The sequence below is a fragment of the Procambarus clarkii genome, chromosome 15, assembly GCF_040958095.1.
Source record: "Procambarus clarkii isolate CNS0578487 chromosome 15, FALCON_Pclarkii_2.0, whole genome shotgun sequence".
Taxonomy (NCBI): Eukaryota; Metazoa; Arthropoda; class Malacostraca; order Decapoda; family Cambaridae; genus Procambarus; species Procambarus clarkii.
The window spans coordinates 1,197,212-1,216,013 of record NC_091164.1 but is presented as its reverse complement, the minus strand read 5'-3'; the positions used below and the strand labels follow the sequence as shown (position 1 = coordinate 1,216,013).

General features: G+C 47.4%; 2 protein-coding genes across 2 annotated transcripts in view; both read left to right on the top strand.

Moving 5' to 3' along the window:
* The window catches only part of dtn (transmembrane protein 132C dtn), a 106,245-nt gene that overhangs the window by 63,575 nt on the left and 23,868 nt on the right, over nucleotides 1-18,802 (top strand). The gene's annotated exons all lie outside the window — the stretch shown is intronic.
* LOC138364840 (uncharacterized protein PF3D7_1120600-like) lies at nucleotides 4,177-5,406 on the top strand. Its single transcript, XM_069324815.1, has one exon. The coding sequence runs from the start codon at nucleotides 4,177-4,179 to the stop codon at nucleotides 5,404-5,406; it is 1,230 nt and encodes a 409-aa protein (XP_069180916.1).

Sequence of the window (18,802 nt, the reverse complement as noted above, 5' to 3'; positions counted from 1 at the left end):
AGCTATCAAGGAGTGAAAGCGACCAATACAATCAAATCAAGTCCTTTTGTTTTTTGACCCACGTAAGATACGGCATTCTTGAATGTTTTACTGGCTGGTGAAATTGGTGGTTTTTTCATACTTTTGAGTGATTTTTTAGTCTGTTATGGGTTGCAATCGGTTTTCTGTGTTGCAGATCTTGATTGCACAGGCTGCTGCTGCTGCTGCTGCTGCTGCTGCTGCTGCTGCTGCTGCTGCTGCTGCTTGGTCTCTCGTTGCAAAGGTGTCGATTATTTTGTTTACGGTCAGAAAAGATGTGTTTCGTGCGGTTATATGTGAGTGTGGGTGAAGCTGTTTGGTCGCTGTATATATAGTGTGAAGAATCTTCACTCTTCACTCTGGAGGGAAGATTCAGCCCCGCGCCTTCCTCCCATTTTAAGGAAGGATCTCCCCCCTTAACGTGGGAGGACGAGAAGGAAGATTAAGAAGAAGCAAGAAAGAAGACAAGCTGGAGGAGGGGAAAGAAGAGACTAAAGGAGGAGAAAGAAATTGAAGAGAAAGAAGATCAAATGAAAGAATTTCCAGAGTCGTACAGTCTGTTATCAAGACACACGTCCTCGTCTTATCTTATGAGGCGCATCAGTTGTCCTTGACGTTCTTATTCAACCAGTTCTTGCACTTTCGTATAGTCAATATTGACTTATTAAATACGTGCATATGTGACGTGCTAAACATACTAGTTTACCTTGAAAAGCTTCTCATAGAAAACACCGACCTTACCTAACCTTCTTAGTATGTTAAGATAAGCATCTTATTGCTTCGTAATTACAATTATTACTTAACCTATTGTAGGTTTAGGTTTTCATTTTCATGTTCTGCTTTTTTGCCTTTTATCTGTGTTTTGTTTGGTTCTCCTTTCTCTTTCTGGTTCTCAGTTTGGTTCTCCTTTCTCTTTCTGGTTCTCAGTTTGGTTCTCCTTTCTCTTTCTGGTTCTCAGTTTGGTGTCTGATATATTCCTCATCTGGGTCTGTTATTGTTGTTTTTAGATATAGCTACTTAGGACGAAATGTTCATGTAGCACGGGCTATGGTGATCCCGAAAATCCGGGTCTGTTAGGTTGTGGTTTTAAGATGTCTTGTAGAGCTCAGCTGATCTTACCTCCTTCAGTTTCTCCTTTGATCTCTTCTTGACCTTATCTCCCATTCTCTCCATCCCCCTTCCTTCGTTCCAACTCTCTCAATACTCTTTGCCATCCCCCTATCGTCCATTTTCCGTGCCTGCTATTGATCTCTTTCTCTCTCTCTCTCTCTTTCTCTTTCTCTCTCTCTCTCTCTCTCTCTCTCTCTTTCTCTTTCTCTCTCTCTCTCTCTCTCTCTCTCTCTCTCTCTCTCTCTCTCTCTCTCTCTCTCTCTCTCTCTCTCTCTCTCTCTCTCTCTCTCTCTCTCTCTGTCTCTCTCTCTCTCTCTGTCTCTCTCTGTCTCTCTCTGTCTCCCTCTGTCTCTGTCTCTGTCTCTCTCTCTCTCTCTCTCTCTCTCTCTCTCTCTCTCTCTCTCTCTCTCTCTCTCTCTCTCTCTCTCTCTCTCTCTCTCTCTCTCTGTCTCTCTCTCTCTCTCTGTCTCTCTCTGTCTCTCTCTGTCTCCCTCTGTCTCTGTCTCTCTCTCTCTCTCTCTCTCTCTCTCTCTCTCTCTCTCTCTCTCTCTCTCTCTCTCATGGTTCCAAATATTTGCATGTATGCCTTTTGATTATATATATTCGTTTTTATAATGCATTCCTTATATGTATTCCTTATAATACATAGGCCTTTCTGTATTCCTTATATGTACATATTATATACATATTTATTCGACCATTCGTAACATTTCGCTGCCATAATGTTTCGTGATTTGTGTAAGTGAACGAAGCCATTGTTACTAAGATCACTTTGTACTGGACCCATTACCAATGGATCCAAAGTGTACACACCATTAATAATGGTCAGGTTACAAGGCTTTGTGGCCTGTACTACGCCTGTTACTTTAGCAGTAAAGTACATTGCATTCTGTACGCTGTGGGGACCAAAACGTCCAAAAGGAGATGTATTATATCGGTGTTTGATCAGATTCGTTCATACCTACGTAGCCTACTTTAATTATCAATGCTAACTTTCAATCTTATTGACTTGTTTAAGTTCAATCAATTGCTTTCAATCCTATCAATTACCTTCAGGCGTATTAACTATCTTCAAGCCTATCAACTACTAACGACCCGATCATCAATTAACAACCCTCCTTTACGAATGAATGTTTTCTCCGTATTTCCCTAAGCCCGTTAAGAACACGCTACTGCCACACTGGGTTATCATTTTGTTGGCCGGATCCTGGCGGTTATTGCCGGATAAAATATACATAATTCGGTTGAGCGAACAGACTCGGGAAACATGTAAATATCTCATTCTTGGAAGGTTTTACTCGCCCCCGAGGGCCAGTCATTTCTTTCTGTAATTTAGGCAGGGAATATGCTAGTTTCAGTTCACTATATCGTAAGTATGTCGGGTTCAAATTCACAAAATTACTACCCATTCTGTATTGAAAGATACTTGCGGGGGATATTAATATGATTTTATTTTTAGTTTAGATGTGGTTTTTCAGATTCAAACATAACGGGTTTTTTCGGTTTGAAAATTTAACGGTTATGGGGCTTCAAAACCGTTGAATTGGATATTTGAATTGTAGGGTTTGTGCTCTCGGAGTTTGGTCCTTGTTGGGGTCTAATGTAGTTTGTTCTTAGTGAGGTTCTAGCTCCTGGGTCGGACTCGGGTCCCCCACGCCTCCTAGGGGTCTGGCAGCTTCTCTCTCTCTCTCTCTCTCTCTCTCTCTCTCTCTCTCTCTCTCTCTCTCTCTCTCTCTCTCTCTCTCTCTCTCTCTCTCTCTCTCTCTCTCTCTCTGTCTGTTAACCACTCCGTAAAAATGGCAACTGTTTAACCTACTTAGAAACGTACGAACCCACACAACCCTCCTGACCTTTTCGGATACGTCAATATTGCGATGTTTTATTTTTTAACTAATCCGCCTCATTTTTAACAGTTGGATCACCAGATCCGCTTCGCAACACAACGCTGGTGCTCAGTACAGACTTAAGGCTTTAAGATCACTCTGCCTTGCTGCTGTGGGGGGAGGGGGGAGCCATGGGGGGAAGGGGGGGGGTTGCTGGGCGCTCCTAACCACCCCTCTACCCCTCCAAACCCCCCTAACCCCTAGCCCCTAGGCTGCTCTTGACCACAAGGAACACCCTGAGCTCTCGTCAGCCAATTAGAGTGCAGAGGTTACGGCCCATTACTGGCCCTTGAGTGGCCCTCAAGGGCCGTCTGAGATTCCCGGCCAGGACGTCTAAGTGATAAGGAAGAGGAGATACACATCTCTGAGGCCTAACTGATGGGAAATGGGAGATACACAGCCAGGGAGCCCTAACTGATGGGAAAATGGTATACATAAAACTATGATTTTTGTAATCCCATCATTTTGTAGCCGCGTTTAGGCGCTGGAAAGGTTCACTGGTCGTACTGAAGCAGTAAAGGATCTTCCTCTATACCGAAGCCTCGGTATTAGACGTGCTTTGAAGAGCAGCGGATCATAACCCTTGCAGTTAATGGAATCTTAAAGGAGGGGTCAGACTTCTGATTGGCCCTGAGGGAAATCTATAAGAATTTGGCTTATCCCGGGAGTGAGCTTTGAACCTTGTCTCTGAATGAGCATTAAGCTTGCCTCTGAGTGAGCCAAAGCACATTCGCTTTGAGAAGGCATTAAGGGGTTTAAGTGTTTAAGTAGCCATCAAAGAAATACGTTAAGAAGTCCATGCTTGAAGATAAACCATCTTTAAGTTCTAATAAGATCTTAGGCTTCTCTAAAGACGCCCCAGAAGGTATAATTATGCTCTACTTTCTCCAGAAGACACGCTGGGGTGTATGTTATCTCTCTCTTTCTCTTTCTCTCTCTCTCTCTCTCTCTCTCTCTCTCTCTCTCTCTCTCTCTCTCTCTCTCTCTCTCTCTCTCTCTCTCTCTCTCTCTCTCTCTCTCTCTCTCTCTCTCTCTCTCTCTCTCTCTCTCTCTCTCTCTCTCTCTCTCTCTGTTGACATGGTTGTGAAGGTCGTGATGGTCGTCATGGCAACGACCGTGACGCGGCCAGAGTAAACAAACTCCAGGGCGGGAGAACAGGGAGAACATGGAGAACAGGGAGAACATGGAGAACATGGAGAACAGGGAGAACATGGAGAACAGGGAGAACATGGAGAACAGGGAGAACATGGAGAACATGGAGAACAGGGAGAACATGGAGAACAGGGAGAACATGGAGAACAGGGAGAACATGGAGAACAGGGAGAACATGGAGAACAGGGAGAACATGGAGAACAGGGAGAACATGGAGAACATGGAGAACAGGGAGAACATGGAGAACAGGGAGAACATGGAGAACAGGGAGAACATGGAGAACAGGGAGAACATGGAGAACATGGAGAACAGGGAGAACATGGAGAACAGGGAGAACATGGAGAACATGGAGAACAGGGAGAACATGGAGAACAGGGAGAACATGGAGAACAGGGAGAACATGGAGAACAGGGAGAACATGGAGAACAGGGAGAACATGGAGAACAGGGAGAACAGGGAGAACAGGGAGAACATGGAGAACAGGGAGAACAGGGAGAACATGGAGAACAGGGAGAACAGGGAGAACAGGGAGAACATGGAGAACAGGGAGAACAGGGAGAACATGGAGAACAGGGAGAACATGGAGAACAGGGAGAACATGGAGAACAGGGAGAACATGGAGAACAGGGAGAACAGGGAGAACATGGAGAACATGGAGAACAGGGAGAACATGGAGAACAGGGAGAACAGGGAGAACAGGGAGAACATGGAGAACAGGGAGAACATGGAGAACATGGAGAACAGGGAGAACATGGAGAACAGGGAGAACAGGGAGAACATGGAGAACAGGGAGAACATGGAGAACAGGGAGAACATGGAGAACAGGGAGAACATGGAGAACAGGGAGAACATGGAGAACATGGAGAACAGGGAGAACATGGAGAACAGGGAGAACATGGAGAACATGGAGAACAGGGAGAACATGGAGAACAGGGAGAACATGGAGAACAGGGAGAACATGGAGAACAGGGAGAACATGGAGAACAGGGAGAACATGGAGAACAGGGAGAACATGGAGAACAGGGAGAACAGGGAGAACAGGGAGAACATGGAGAACAGGGAGAACAGGGAGAACATGGAGAACAGGGAGAACATGGAGAACAGGGAGAACATGGAGAACAGGGAGAACATGGAGAACAGGGAGAACAGGGAGAACAGGGAGAACAGGGAGAATATGAAGAAAAGGGAGAACAGGGAGAACAGGAATATGGAAACAGGACGAAGAGAAACAAGGATTCAGTAATGAAAGAAAATGGAAAGTGGTGATGAAAGAAGATGTAAGAAAGTAGAACGCTTGATATATATAAATAACTGAAGTAATGGAAGAAAATGGGAAAGGTGAGAGAGAGAAAAGTAGGGAAGGCGTTCGAGAGACATTTAAGATTGTAACATGAGGGAAATGTAGGACAATAAAAATGAAAGAGGGAGGGGAAAGAAGAGGTAATAAGAAGAGCGAAGGGAGAGAGGATATGGAAGAGGGGAGGGGAGGGGAGGGGAAGGGAAGGGAGGGGGGGGGAAAGGTAAGGGGTGACAGGTGGGTAGAATCTCATTAACAAAGACTTTGGTCTAGGTAGGCCTTGTCTTAAGTAGATTATATTCCCCCTTGTGCTGTTGCTCTACGTGCTCCCACGCGCTCACACGCACGCACGCACAGGCGCGTGTTTGTGTGTGTGTGTGTGTGTGTGTGTGTGTGTGTGTGTGTGTGTGTGTGTGTGTGTGTGTGTGTGTGTGTGTGTGTGTGTGTGTGTGTTTGTGTACTCACCTAGTTGTGCTCACCTAGTCGTGTTTGCGGGGGTTGAGCTCTGGCTCTTTGGTCCCGCCTCTCAACCGTCAATCAACAGGTGTGTGTGTGTGTGTGTGTGTGTGTGTGTGTGTGTGTGTGTGTATGTGTGTGTGTGTGTGTGTGTGTGTGTGTGTGTGTGTGTGTGTGTGACTGTTCCCTCAGCCTACAGGCTTGAAGCAGGAGGAGAAACCCGGATCTTGCCACATTACATAAGAGAGATAGACAAGGAGGAGACATGACGGCAACGTACAAGATACTAAGCATCATCGATATAGCAGATATACGGACGAAGTGCTTAGGTGTGCCCGCGGGAACAAGATGGAGGCCATGGATGGAGACTAGTCACGCAGATGGGCCATAGCGTTGTAAGCAAACGCTTAGCTCAAGAGCAGCAAGTCAATTTTGAACGTGTTGCAATAGAAAGCAATTGAGGCTATTACCCCTTGCATCAGCTGACGGATTAAACAAATCGGGGGGACAGGAGCACGGATCTTCAGGTACCTAAACACAACTAGGTGAGTACGGGGATGCGATTACTCGAGTTAAAGTATCGGAATTAACGGTGCTAACTAACGGTATCGGAATTAACTAACTAACGGTATCGGAATTAACTAACTAACGGTATCGGAATTAACTAACTAACGGTATCGGAATTAACTAACTAACGGTATCGGAATTAACTAACTAACGGTATCGGAATTAACTAACTAACGGTATCGGAATTAACGGTGCCGAGGGTTATCTTGAGGGGGGAGGGGTTATCTTGAGATGATTTCGGGGCTTTAGTGTCCCCGCGGCCCGGTCCTCGACCAGGCCTCCACCCCCCAGGAAGCAGCCCGTGACAGCTGACTAACACCCAGGTACCTATTTTACTGCTAGGTAACAGGGGCATAGGGTGAAAGGAACTCTGCCCATTGTTTCTCGCCGGCGCCCGGAATCGAACCCGGGACCACAGGATCACAAGTCCAGTGTGCTGTCCGCTCGGCCGACCGGCTCCCCTCTCTCCCGAACTAAAAAGATTTTCCGAACTCTTCTAAAGCGCATCGAACTCCCCGAAGGATGAAGCATGTTCACATCTGAGTCTTATAACGCTTCTGAAGCCCCATTACTCAGTGGGTCGAGTCCAATAGCTTGTAGGGAGTTCTTAAGGTATCCGACTCCTTTTAATCAACTTCTTTCAAGTGCTAGACAGTTCTCCATAGACTGCAAGAAACGTTTATATAATAAAACATATAAGAAACATACCAAAGTGTTCGACGCCCCTGCAGAACACCAGATAGAAGGGAAGGTAAGGGAACAGAGGAATCAGGAGAAAGAGCCATAAGCCATTACCACTAGATAGCACTGGGAAAGGATCAGGATAAGGATTTGGGATGGGACGGGAGGAAGGAAGGAATGGTGTCCAGTCACTTGGTGGACAGTCGGGGATTGAACTCTCTACTCGTTAAACCGTCCAGCGCAAGCGGGTGGACTAAACACAGGAGAGAGAATTCGAATCTCTGTTAATAGTATGATATCAGATAAGATCAAATACTCCTTTAAAACGCCAGGAATCCGCCTTCTCTCTCCTCACTTCTTTAAAGCGTAACAATTAATATTAAACTACCATCCAAAACTACCATAAGATGGCAAACTACCATCCAAAACTACCATAAGATGGCAAACTACCATCCAAAACTACCATAAGATGGCAAACTACCATCCAAAACTACCATAAGATGGCAAAAAAAATCCTTAACTACTATTTAACGAGAACCAGTGTCTAAAAGCCTTGATTGGACTACGTTTCATGTAGTGTAAACCCCTTGTAGTATTCCGTACTTGGTTTACAGGAGGAAACCCGCTGACCTGAAACTCACTTCGGCCAGTTTTAATCAAGCAAAGTTTTAAGGGAGGTAAAGAAGTTCATTAAGGAAAGGTGTAATTAACTCGTGGTGGGTCCTCGTGGGTATGGTTAGTAGGGGGGGAGGAAGGGGGGGGGACATGGTTACTCTCTCTCTCTCTCTCTCTCTCTCTCTCTCTCTCTCTCTCTCTCTCTCTCTCTCTCTCTCTCTCTCTCTCTCTCTCTCTCTCTCTCTCTCTCTCTCTCTCTCTCTCTCAACCGGAAACCCTGTATTTCCGGGGTACGGAATGTGCTTCTTCCTGGAAGGAGGAGATAGGGGAGGAGAGAGAGAGAGAGAAACAGAGAGAGGGTGGAAGAGAGGAACTGACAAAGTGGTAGGGAAGAAGATGAAAGGAAGGAATAAGGAGACGGTTGGAGTTTGGGATGAAAAGGAAACCGAAACGTCGTCGTCGTCCCTTCACCTTCTAGTGTGTGGTCTGGTCAACAACACAGAGAAGGTGCAGCATAGAGAAGAGCGGACACAGAGGTGACAAAGTTACACAAAGAGCCATAAGTCATCTCTCAGAGATGAGTGATGGGAACTGAAGGCCGTGATGACGCTCATTAGTCAACTAATTGCTCGTCGCGGCCAATTAGTTGACGCTAGACAGAGTGGTCGTGGAGAGGTCGTTCAGCCTGTCCCCCCCCCTCCCCCCTTCCCGTCTTAATCCCCATGCTTAGAGACAGCCAGTTGGGTCCATTGGCGACAGTTTCACGCCGGCTAATGAGGTGTGTGCTACCTTCACCTGAGGGTAGTTATGAGGAGAGGGTCGTTAACCCAAGATATCTATCCAGTCCCCTGGAGGAGTGTGAGGGGGGGGTGTCGAAGGGGAAGGGAACTATCAAAGGAGAGCGCCAAGCCATTACGACTATTTAGCACTGGGAAGGGGTTAGGATAAGGATTTGGGATAGGGGGTGGTTCGTCCCTTCTCTTGATTGGCCACTCCCACTTGGGCTGGACGGTAGAGCGACGGTCTCGCTTCATGCAGGTCGGCGTTCAATACCCGACCGTCCAAGTGGTTGGGGCACCATTCCCTTCCCCCCTCGTCCCATCCCAAATCCTTATCCTGATCCCTTCCAAGTGCTATATAGTCGTAATGGCTCGGCGCTTTCCACCTGATAGTTCACTTCACTTCAAGCTGCCAGTTGGACACTTAATGATAGTAAGAGGCACTCTTCAAGAGGCATCTGTTGTGTGAGGGCGTGCCACTCCCTCGCCAGAATTAGGCCTATCCTGGCTCGTTCTCCCAGGCCTTATTGATCTGGGATGGTCCATAGGCCTCGGTCACTTGCCACGCCTCCGCTCTGTTGTCTTTCGTGTTGCATATTGCAAATTTAATGGAGTTTATGGTATCTTTTCTGGATGTATTCAGACACTACTAAATTATTTATGGGTGAATATCACTGTATGTGTACTTATGAGAGATGGTGGGGGTGTAGTTTGTGCTCCTGTGTCGTCTGTCCTCCTCTCCCCTTATCCTTTTCCTCTCCCCCTTCCCCTACTGTCTCCTCTACCCCTTACCTCGCTCCCCTAACCCCCCCCCCAGTACCTCCCTTTACTCCCCCTAATACACTTCCCCTGACCGAGGCCGGGTACTGGGACGGGTATTGGACCTGTGCAGTTGTCGGGTAATCCCACAGCGGATATGAGGTTCCGGTGGAGGATATTGTGGTCTGAATTGTGGGATGGTTGGGGGGGGGGTCAGAGAGGGGGAGAGGGGAGGGGGGTCAGAGAGGGGGTCAGGGGAGAGGGGTCAGAGAGGGGGTCAGGGGAGAGGGGGGTGGGGGAGCGATTAGATAGGAGGATAGAAGAGGGGGGGAGAAAATGGGGCCGTGAGGTTTAGGGGGGTTGAAGTGCGCTCGGGATATATGAGTGTATGTGATGAGTAAGGGGTGAGAGAGAGGGAGAAAGAGACCTGAGTACAGCCGGGTAAAACCCCCCCATCTAGTGTGTGTATATCTGTATTGTTAGAGAGAATGTATCTCTGTTTAATTGTCTGTCCAAAGTTGCAGGTCAGATGCTTGGGGTTAGCCTCGTCTAACATTCACGTATGACACATGTGGGGTGTATGACTGTTATAGGCCAGTTGGAGCAGCCCAAGTGCCATGCTTTAAGAAATATCGGCATATTAATTAAGTGCCTCTCTCTCTCTCTCCGATTTTCAAATCATGTTAAATAACATCAGGGTTGTGAAAACCGTAGATTTTTATTCTTACTAAAAAAAATGCAAATGTACCTCATGTATTAATAAAAATAAATTATTATAGACGGGGATATGAAGCGGAGACCCGAGCCCAGCTGGTTACCCCACCTAATGTGTGTGTGTATGTGTGTGTGTGTGTGTGTGTGTGTGTGTGTGTGTGTGTGTGTGTGTGTGTAAGGAGATGTTGCAGGTAATGATCGCGTTGTTCTACCAGCGGTTCACGTGTGATTAACAATTTATTGAGGACGCGAGACCTCACCGTGTCACAATTACATTAGAAAGTCAAATCCAAGTTGGCTCTTCCTTGGTGGCGCCAACGACGTGGTTAGTGGGAGGGGAGTGTTGGAGATGGTGGGGAGGAGGAGGAGGGGGCGTGGGGGAGTGTTGGAGATGGTGGGGAGGAGGAGGAGGGGGCGTGGGGGAGTGTTGGAGATGGTGGGGAGGAGGAGGAGGGGGTGTGGGGGAGTGTTGGAGATGGTGGGGGTGTAGGCAGGGCTTGGGGGAAGGGAGCAGGTGGAGGGAGAGGTTTTCAATGGAGGTAGGGAAAAGGGTAAATGTAGGAGGAAAAGGGGTGACACAAGGGGGCAGGGAGGGGTAAAAGGTGTAGTGAAAATGGAGAGAGAGAGAGAGAGAGAGAGAGAGAGAGAGAGAGAGAGAGAGAGAGAGAGAGAGAGAGAGAGAGAGAGAGAGAGAGAGAGGCAGACAGGGAGATACAGAAAGAGAATGAGTGAATAAAGAGTGAATGTCAATGAATGAGAGAAAGAGAAATAAAGAAACAGACATAAACACACACAGACACACACAAAGCCTCAGACCGATTATCTTCACCGTCATTTTTTTGTTTTTCATTTCATCCTGTTATTCCATCCATTCCATTATCACGTTTTTTTGCGTGTTGCGTTTTTATCAATTATGGCGAGGGCGAGTTTTGACGCGGGAGCTGTGTTTGTGTTCCGCACTTAATGGGAGTTACGGGCTTTTTGGTGTGTGTGTGTGTCTGAGTGTATGTGTGTGTGTCTGTGTGTGTGTCTGAGTGTGTGTGTGTGTGTGTGTGTGTGTGTGTGTGTGTGTGTGTGTGTGTGTGTGTGTGTGTGTGTGTGTGTGTGTGTGTCTGAGTGTGTGTGTGTGTGTGTCTGTGTGTGTGTGTCTGAGTGTGTGTGTGTGTGTGTGTGTCTGAGTGTGTGTGTGTGTGTGTGTGTGTGTGTGTGTGTGTGTGTGTGTGTGTGTGTGTGTGTGTGTGTATGTGTGTGTGTGTGTGTGTGTGTGAGTGTCTGAGTGTGTGTATGTGTGTGTGTGTGTGTGTGTGTGAGTGCCTGAGTGTGTTTGTGTGTGTGTGTGTGTGTGTATGTCTGAGTGTGTGTGTGTGTGTGTGTGTGTGTGTGTGTGTGTGTGTGTGTGTGTGTGTGTGTGTGTGTGTGTGTGTGTGTGTGTGTGAGTGTCTGAGTGTGTGTATGTGTGTGTGTGTGTGTGTGTGTGAGTGCCTGAGTGTGTGTGTGTGTGTGTGTGTGTGTGTGTGTGTGTGTGTGTGTGTGTGTGTGTGTGTGTGTGTGTGAGTGTCTGAGTGTGTGTATGTGTGTATGTGTGTGTGTGTGTGTGTGTGTCATACCTGCTTTTGAAACAAGTGTGAATGGTGGATCATCTACGACATATTAGATCTTGCTTTGATAAACCTCACTTGGAGAAAACTATCCACTCGTGTAGTTTGTACGCCGTGATCATGTCCTCTCTTGTCCTTTCTTCCAATGTCGTTAGTGAGAGCTCATTTAGCCTATCCTTACATGTCGTCTCTCCTATATCTGGTACCTGGTTTTTGTACATTATAAACGGCTTGTGTACACTCTCAATTTTTTGACAGAGACAAGGCTACAGGTGTTCAAATATAGTCAATGCACCAAAGTTGCTTTTTTGGCAGGAATTTGATTTCACAGTTCTCTAGAGTGCCTTCACTCCTCTGCTTCAAAATCCGTCATCCTCTTGTCATACTGTATCCATTATGAACCAGTTTGCTTTTGTTTGCTTTTGTTGCTATTGCATCTGGACCTCACTTTTGTTGTCCTCCCTTTTGTCGCGTCTGTTATGCCCCAAATTCTTGTCAACATTCGTACTTCAGAATTTTAGTCAATTAAAAATGCTCTTATCAAATGTCCTCTCTGTTCATTTGTTTTGCTTCTGGGACATGTGGGGAAAGGAAAGGGATTGTGGGGTTGCACCAGGGGGGAAGGGGGTTATATGTAAGGGGTCAGGGAAAGGGGGAAAGGGGAAAGGGAGGCGAGAACGTAGTAATTTAGTGCTTAGTGGGAGGGGAAGAAAGGGGCTTGGATAATCAATAGAAATATTTTTAAAATTCTTTGAAAGGTGTTGTAGAGGGGTTTTGAAGACGTACCGTGAGAGGAAGGTGGAGATTGTGGGAAGTTGTGAAGTGGATGCGAAGGAGGAGAGTAGAGATTGTGGGAAGTTGAGTAGAGTGGGGTAGTGGTAAGGGGGCAAGGTCCCTTCTGTTTCTGGTGGAGTGGAGATTGTGGAGGGGATTGAAGGAGAGTGTCCCAGTGAGGGGGAGGGAGGGGGAGAGAGGGCAGAAGAGGATCTGATATGTTGAAAGAATTTTTTTTTTCAAGGTGTTAATATGAGATGAATAATTGGTGATTTGAGAAGTTTGAGAAGGGCTCAAGGGGAGTCTGTCGCCTCCAAACACAAGAAAGGGGCTCTGGTGTTTGGAGGTGGTTGTGATGTGTGAAGTTAAGGGCTTCCCTTTGCGCGGCTCTCTGTTCTGTTCTGTTCTGTTCTGTTCTGTTCTGTTCTGTTCTGTTCTGTTCTGTTCTGTTCTGTTCTGACTTAATTGATCCTGATACTAAACAAATTCCTCATAATGTCCCTGTGGCTCATTTGGGTTCTTTGTATACATATGTGTCCCCTGGTTCGTGTACCATCTGTGTCCCCTGGTTCGTGTACCACCTGTGTCCCCTGTTTCGTGTACCACCTGTGTCCCCTGGTTCGTGTACCACCTGTGTCCCCTTGTTCGTGTACCACTTGTGTACCCTGGTTCGTGTACCACCTGTGTCCCCTAATTCCTGTACCATCTGCGTTGCCTCGTTGGCTCTGGTCTGCCCTGTCTGCCGCCCAGCTGGTTGCCTCATTAGCCGGCAACAAACTCGTTAAACTAAACTAACTTAAACTGTAAATAGATTATTGATGAATATGTTAACGAACTCCACGACTCGTTCATTAGTGCTTTAACTCGTTTAGCTAAACGAATTTTTAATTCCAAACTCGTGCGTTCCATTACGGGTTTGTGTGGCATGTCCTCTGTTGCTCACAGGATGGGTATGGGGTCCACCACCGCCCACAGGATGGGTATGGGGGTCCACCACCGCCCACAGGATGGGTATGGGGGTCCACCACCGCCCACAGGATGGGTATGGGGGTCCACCACCGCTCACAGGATGGGTATGGGGTCCACCACCGCCCACAGGGTGGGTATGGGGGTCCACCACCTCTCACAGGATGGGTATGGGGGTCCACCACCGCTCACAAGATGGGTATGGGGGTCCACCACCGTCCACAGGATGGGTATGGGGGTCCACCACCGCCCACAGGATGGGTATGGGGGTCCACCACCGCCCACAGGGTGGGTATGGGGGTCCACCACCGCCCACAGGGTGGGTATGGGGGTCCACCACCGCCCACAGGGTGGGTATGGGGGTCCACCACCGCCCACAGGATGGGTATGGGGTCCACCACCGCCCACAGGAGGGGTATGGAGGTCCACCACCGCTCACAGGATGGGTATGGGGTCCACCACCGCCCACAGGATGGGTATGGGGTCCACCACTGCCCACAGGATGGGTATGGGGTCCACCACCGCTCACAGGAGGGGTATGGGGTCCACCACCGCTCACAGGATGGGTATGGGGTCCACCACCGCTCACAGGAGGGGTATGGGGTCCACCACTGCCCACAGGATGGGTATGGGGTCCACCACCGCTCACAGGAGGGGTATGGGGTCCACCACCGCTCACAGGATGGGTATGGGGTCCACCACCGCCCACAGGATGGGTATGGGGGTCCACCACCGCCCACAGGATGGGTATGGGGTCCACCACCGCTCACAGGATGGGTATGGGGGGTCCACTACCGCTCACAGGAAGGGTATGGAGGTCCACTACCGCTCACAGGATGGGTATGGGGGTCCACCACCGCTCACAGGATAGGTATGGGGTCCACCACCGCTCACAGGATGGGTATGGAGGTCCACCACCGCTCACAGGATGGGTATGGGGTCCACCACCGCTCACAAGATGGGTATGGGGTCCACCACCGCTCACAGGATGGGTATGGGGTCCACCACCGCTCACAGGATGGGTATGGAGGTCCACCACCGCTCACAGGATGGGTATGGGGTCCACCACCGCTCACAGGATGGGTATGGGGTCCACCACCGCTCACAGGATGGGTATGGGGTCCACCACCGCTCACAGGATGGGTATGGGGTCCACCACCGCTCACAGGATGGGTATGGGGGTCCACCACCGCTCACAGGATGGGTATGGGGGTCCACCACCGCTCACAGGATGGGTATGGGGTCCACCACCGCTCACAGGATGGGTATGGGGTCCACCACCGTACAGATAACCTCCTCACAGACCCCAGTACCACAGACGATACAGGCGATCACTCTGTACAAAATGCCCTATTTCTGACCCCCCTAATTTCTGACCCCTATTGCTGACCCCTATTCCTGACCCCTGGTTCCCATTACACACGCCAATATTTTAGGGAAGGTTAAGTGTGCAAAGTTCCTGACATACGCGGCGTTGCTCGATTTGTGGAGGATTGTTGGGGGGTGGGAACGTTTGGGCTTATATTGACATCATTATTGTCGAACTGCAGCCCACACAACCTGTTGTTTTATGCATGTTTGTTTAGCATAGTACCTAGAGTGACTATGTAGTTAAGCACGTCACTGCTGCTAGAGACACAGTTAGTGGCAGCACTCACCACTACTCTAGAGACACAGTTAGTGGCAGCACTCACCACTACTCTAGAGACACAGTTAGTGGCAGCACTCACCACTACTCTAGATTAACTGTTAGTGGCAGCACTCACCACTACTCTAGATTAACTGTTAGTGGCAGCACTCACCACTACTCTAGAGACACAGTTAGTGGCAGCACTCACCACTACTCTAGATTAACTGTTAGTGGCAGCACTCACCACTACTCTAGATTAACTGTTAGTGGCAGCACTCACCACTACTCTAGATTAACTGTTAGTGGCAGCACTCACCATTACTCTAGAGATACAGTTAGTGGCAGCACTCACCATTACTCTAGAGACACAGTTAGTGGCAGCACTCACCATTACTCTAGAGAAACAGTTAGTGGCAGCACTCACCACTACTCTAGAGACACAGTTAGTGGCAGCACTCACCATTACTCTAGAGAAACAGTTAGTGGCAGCACTCACCACTACTCTAGAGACACAGTTAGTGGCAGCGTGCACTAATCTACCAGTGAGCCGGAGCTCCCATTACTCCTACAGTCTCGGGTAGCAAAGGTAATGTAGTGGTGAAGGGGAAAGGAAAGGGAGGGGTCTAGAGGGTAATGGGAGGGGTAAGGGGCAAAGAAATGGAGGAAGAGGAGTGTAAGGGGTGAGGTGGTAGTGGTGGGAAACCGAGAGATATCTATACTTCACAGCACAGAACCCACAGAGGACACAATCTTTACACCAAGGAAAGTGAGCCCAACCACCTCTCCTTAATTTCTGCCCAATCATTAAAACCGGAATGTTTGTCCAACGTCTAGAAAGCAACCTGTCGTGAGGTATCCAGTCTCATGGATTTTTCCCTCTCTCTCTCTCTCTCTCCACATGTATCAGATGAGAATGACTCGCTTTCACTGTCAGGACAAGATATAAACAGCCTCCAATCTCCCACTAATCCCCCTTTACCTCCCCTAACTCCCCCTATTCGCCATCCCCTACCATACATCCCTCCCCCCCATTATCTGACCCCCACGGATCTACCCTACCGTATGTTTCGTAGTCTGGATGTTCCATAGGGGTGTCCTGATGGGCAGAAGATTGGGGGGACTTGTCTAGAGGTGATATGGGAGAAAGGGACTTCTATATGCATTAGGTTAGAGGGGGGGACTTCTCTGATAGAAAGGGGGACTGTCTGAAGGGGCTGGAGAAAGGGGGGGGGAAGGAGCTGTCTGAAGGAGATCCAATCCTCCTGGAAAAGCCAGGTTTATGTGTGTATCCTTTCATCAGCCTTAGAAACGAAGAGGGTGTTTGCCTGGTGCAGGCATTTGGGATTTTCAAATATGAGATGGTGTCTGTGTCCGTGGGAAGGACTCATGTCCTCTCTCTGAGTGATGAATGAAGAGTCGTGCATTATATTTTGTGGAGGATGAATCAAGCACGATGAATAATGCAGTGATGGATAGTGAGTTATGTTTATTATACGTTATATTGCACAGTTGCAGGAAGATTATTATATATATATATATATATATATATATATATATATATATATATATATATATATATATATATATATATATATAATATTTTGGAAGGAAAGGTGAAGTCTTGCTTCACCTTATAATATTTTCCTCCCAGATATGTTAGTTCTACTCCCAGTATGTGCGCTGGACCCGCTATACTAATTTGCATAATATATTCATAAGACTGGCGACTGTATACCTTATATTTTAGGTTTTAGCTACTTATGTTCTGTGTATACCTGAAATATATACGTGCATGGATGTTTATGGTAATTCTCCCTCTCTCTCTCTCTCTCTCTCTCTCTCTCTCTCTCTCTCTCTCTCTCTCTCTCTCTCTCTCTCTCTCTCCTTCACCCTGACGATTCTTATGAAGCAAAAACTTGCAAATATCAGTTTCGAGATTTTTATAACAAAACCTCAAAAAATTCGACAGTGAAATGGTTTACCGATAAAATCCAATTTCCTATTCGAGGCCCAGAAAGAAAATGGGACACGACGGGAGAGACACCTTAGGGAGAGGGAGTGTTGGGAAGGAGGTGAGAAGGGGAAGGAAGAGGGAGGGAGAGGTGAGAGGACGAAGGAGTGGAAGGAGGAAAGGTGAAAATCAGGAAGAAAAGGTGTAAGAAAGAGATGAGATCGTAGGAGACAATGTATAATAATTAAAGGGGATGTGAGATGGTATGAAAGGAAGGAAGGATTGGGAGAGAGAGAGAGAGAGAGAGAGAGAGAGAGAGAGAGAGAGAGAGAGAGAGAGAGAGAGAGAGACAGACAGACAGACAGACAGACCAGAGAGAGAGAGAGAGAGAGAGAGACAGAGAGAGAGAGAGAGAGAGAGAGAGAGAGAGAGAGAGAGAAACGATAAGGAAAAGGAAGAAAGGAAAGAGAAGAATGAAAATACAGACCTAAAGAGAAGAAAAAAATATGAAGATAAAGGAAACATAAAGAATAATAATACACAGAATATGAAAGAGAAAAAGAGAGCTAGACAGTGAAAGTCAAAAGGAAGAACTAAAGCACCATTCCAATTAAGAATGTAGAAAATCCAAGACACAAAAAAAAATGCGATGAAACAGATGTTAAAATCTGAAATAATCACGAGAAAGAAGAAAGAGAACTTAGTAAGAGAAAGATCAAAAGATACATCAATTATAAGGAAAAAGCATTACGACTATATAGGACTTGAAAGGGATAAGGGGGGGGATATGGATTTAGGATAGACAAAGGAACAGGAATGATGCCCAACCACTTGGACGGTAATGGGATTGAACGCCGACCTGCAAGTAGCTAGACCGGTGCTCTACCGTCCAGCCCAAGTGGTTGATTTAGAGGAAGAGCTGGGATGAAAAGATTAGTAGAGCAGGAGACGAGGAAGATCAATATCCTGAGGTCTTGTTCCGAGATGCTTAGTAACCGTCTTGGGGTGAGGGAGGACTGCGACAAGGAATAGGTAATGGGGGGGAGGGGGAAGAGCAGTAGACAGTGAGCGACAGAGTAGACAGGTGAACGTGGGAGAAGAGACAGAGACATGAAGAGACGGACACAGAGTACTAGTTACCTCGAGGATCTAGCAACGATATCAAGTCGAAGAGAGAGAGAGAGAGAGAGAGAGAGAGAGAGAGAGAGAGAGAGAGAGAGAGAGAGAGAGAGAGAGAGACAGACAGACAGACAGACAGACAGACAGAGACAGACAGACAGAGAGACAGTGCGATATCTACAAGAGAAAGCAAAGGATATCAAGATTAATTCCCATAGACACCACTTATAATTCCATTAATCTACATCAATAACAAAACGGAAACCTACCAAAAAGAACAGAAGCACTTATCGATAAACTCACCGAACGAGGTTACAGCCATTCTTGATTTAAATACGAGTATTTTTAAAGGATAAAATAACATTTATCTATTCTTTTTTGTAGGTTCATGCAGTTAGATTTTGGGAAGGTGGGATTGTTTGGCGTTGCCTCGATCGTGTGGAGCATCTGGAACATGTCAGGAGATGTCCGGGGAGATGTCTCACTCGGCATCCTGCAGCATCTTTCTCATTTCAACAAGATGACAAGATGCGTCAAGCCTGATGCAGCTGTCGTGTCTTTTGCAAAGGCACTCGGGGAGTTAGAGAAGAGGAGAGAACATGTTCACACTCTCTCTCTCTCTCTCTCTCTCTCTCTCTCTCTCTCTCTCTCTCTCTCTCTCTCTCTCTCTCTCTCTCTCTCTCTCTCTCTCTCTCTCTCTCTCTCTTATCATGATACTTGATATCGAGTCGTG

Excerpts from the sequence above, each read along its gene's own strand:
- LOC138364840 (XM_069324815.1), top strand. The coding sequence starts at position 4,177 with ATGGAGAACAGGGAGAACATGGAGAACATGGAGAACAGGGAGAACATG.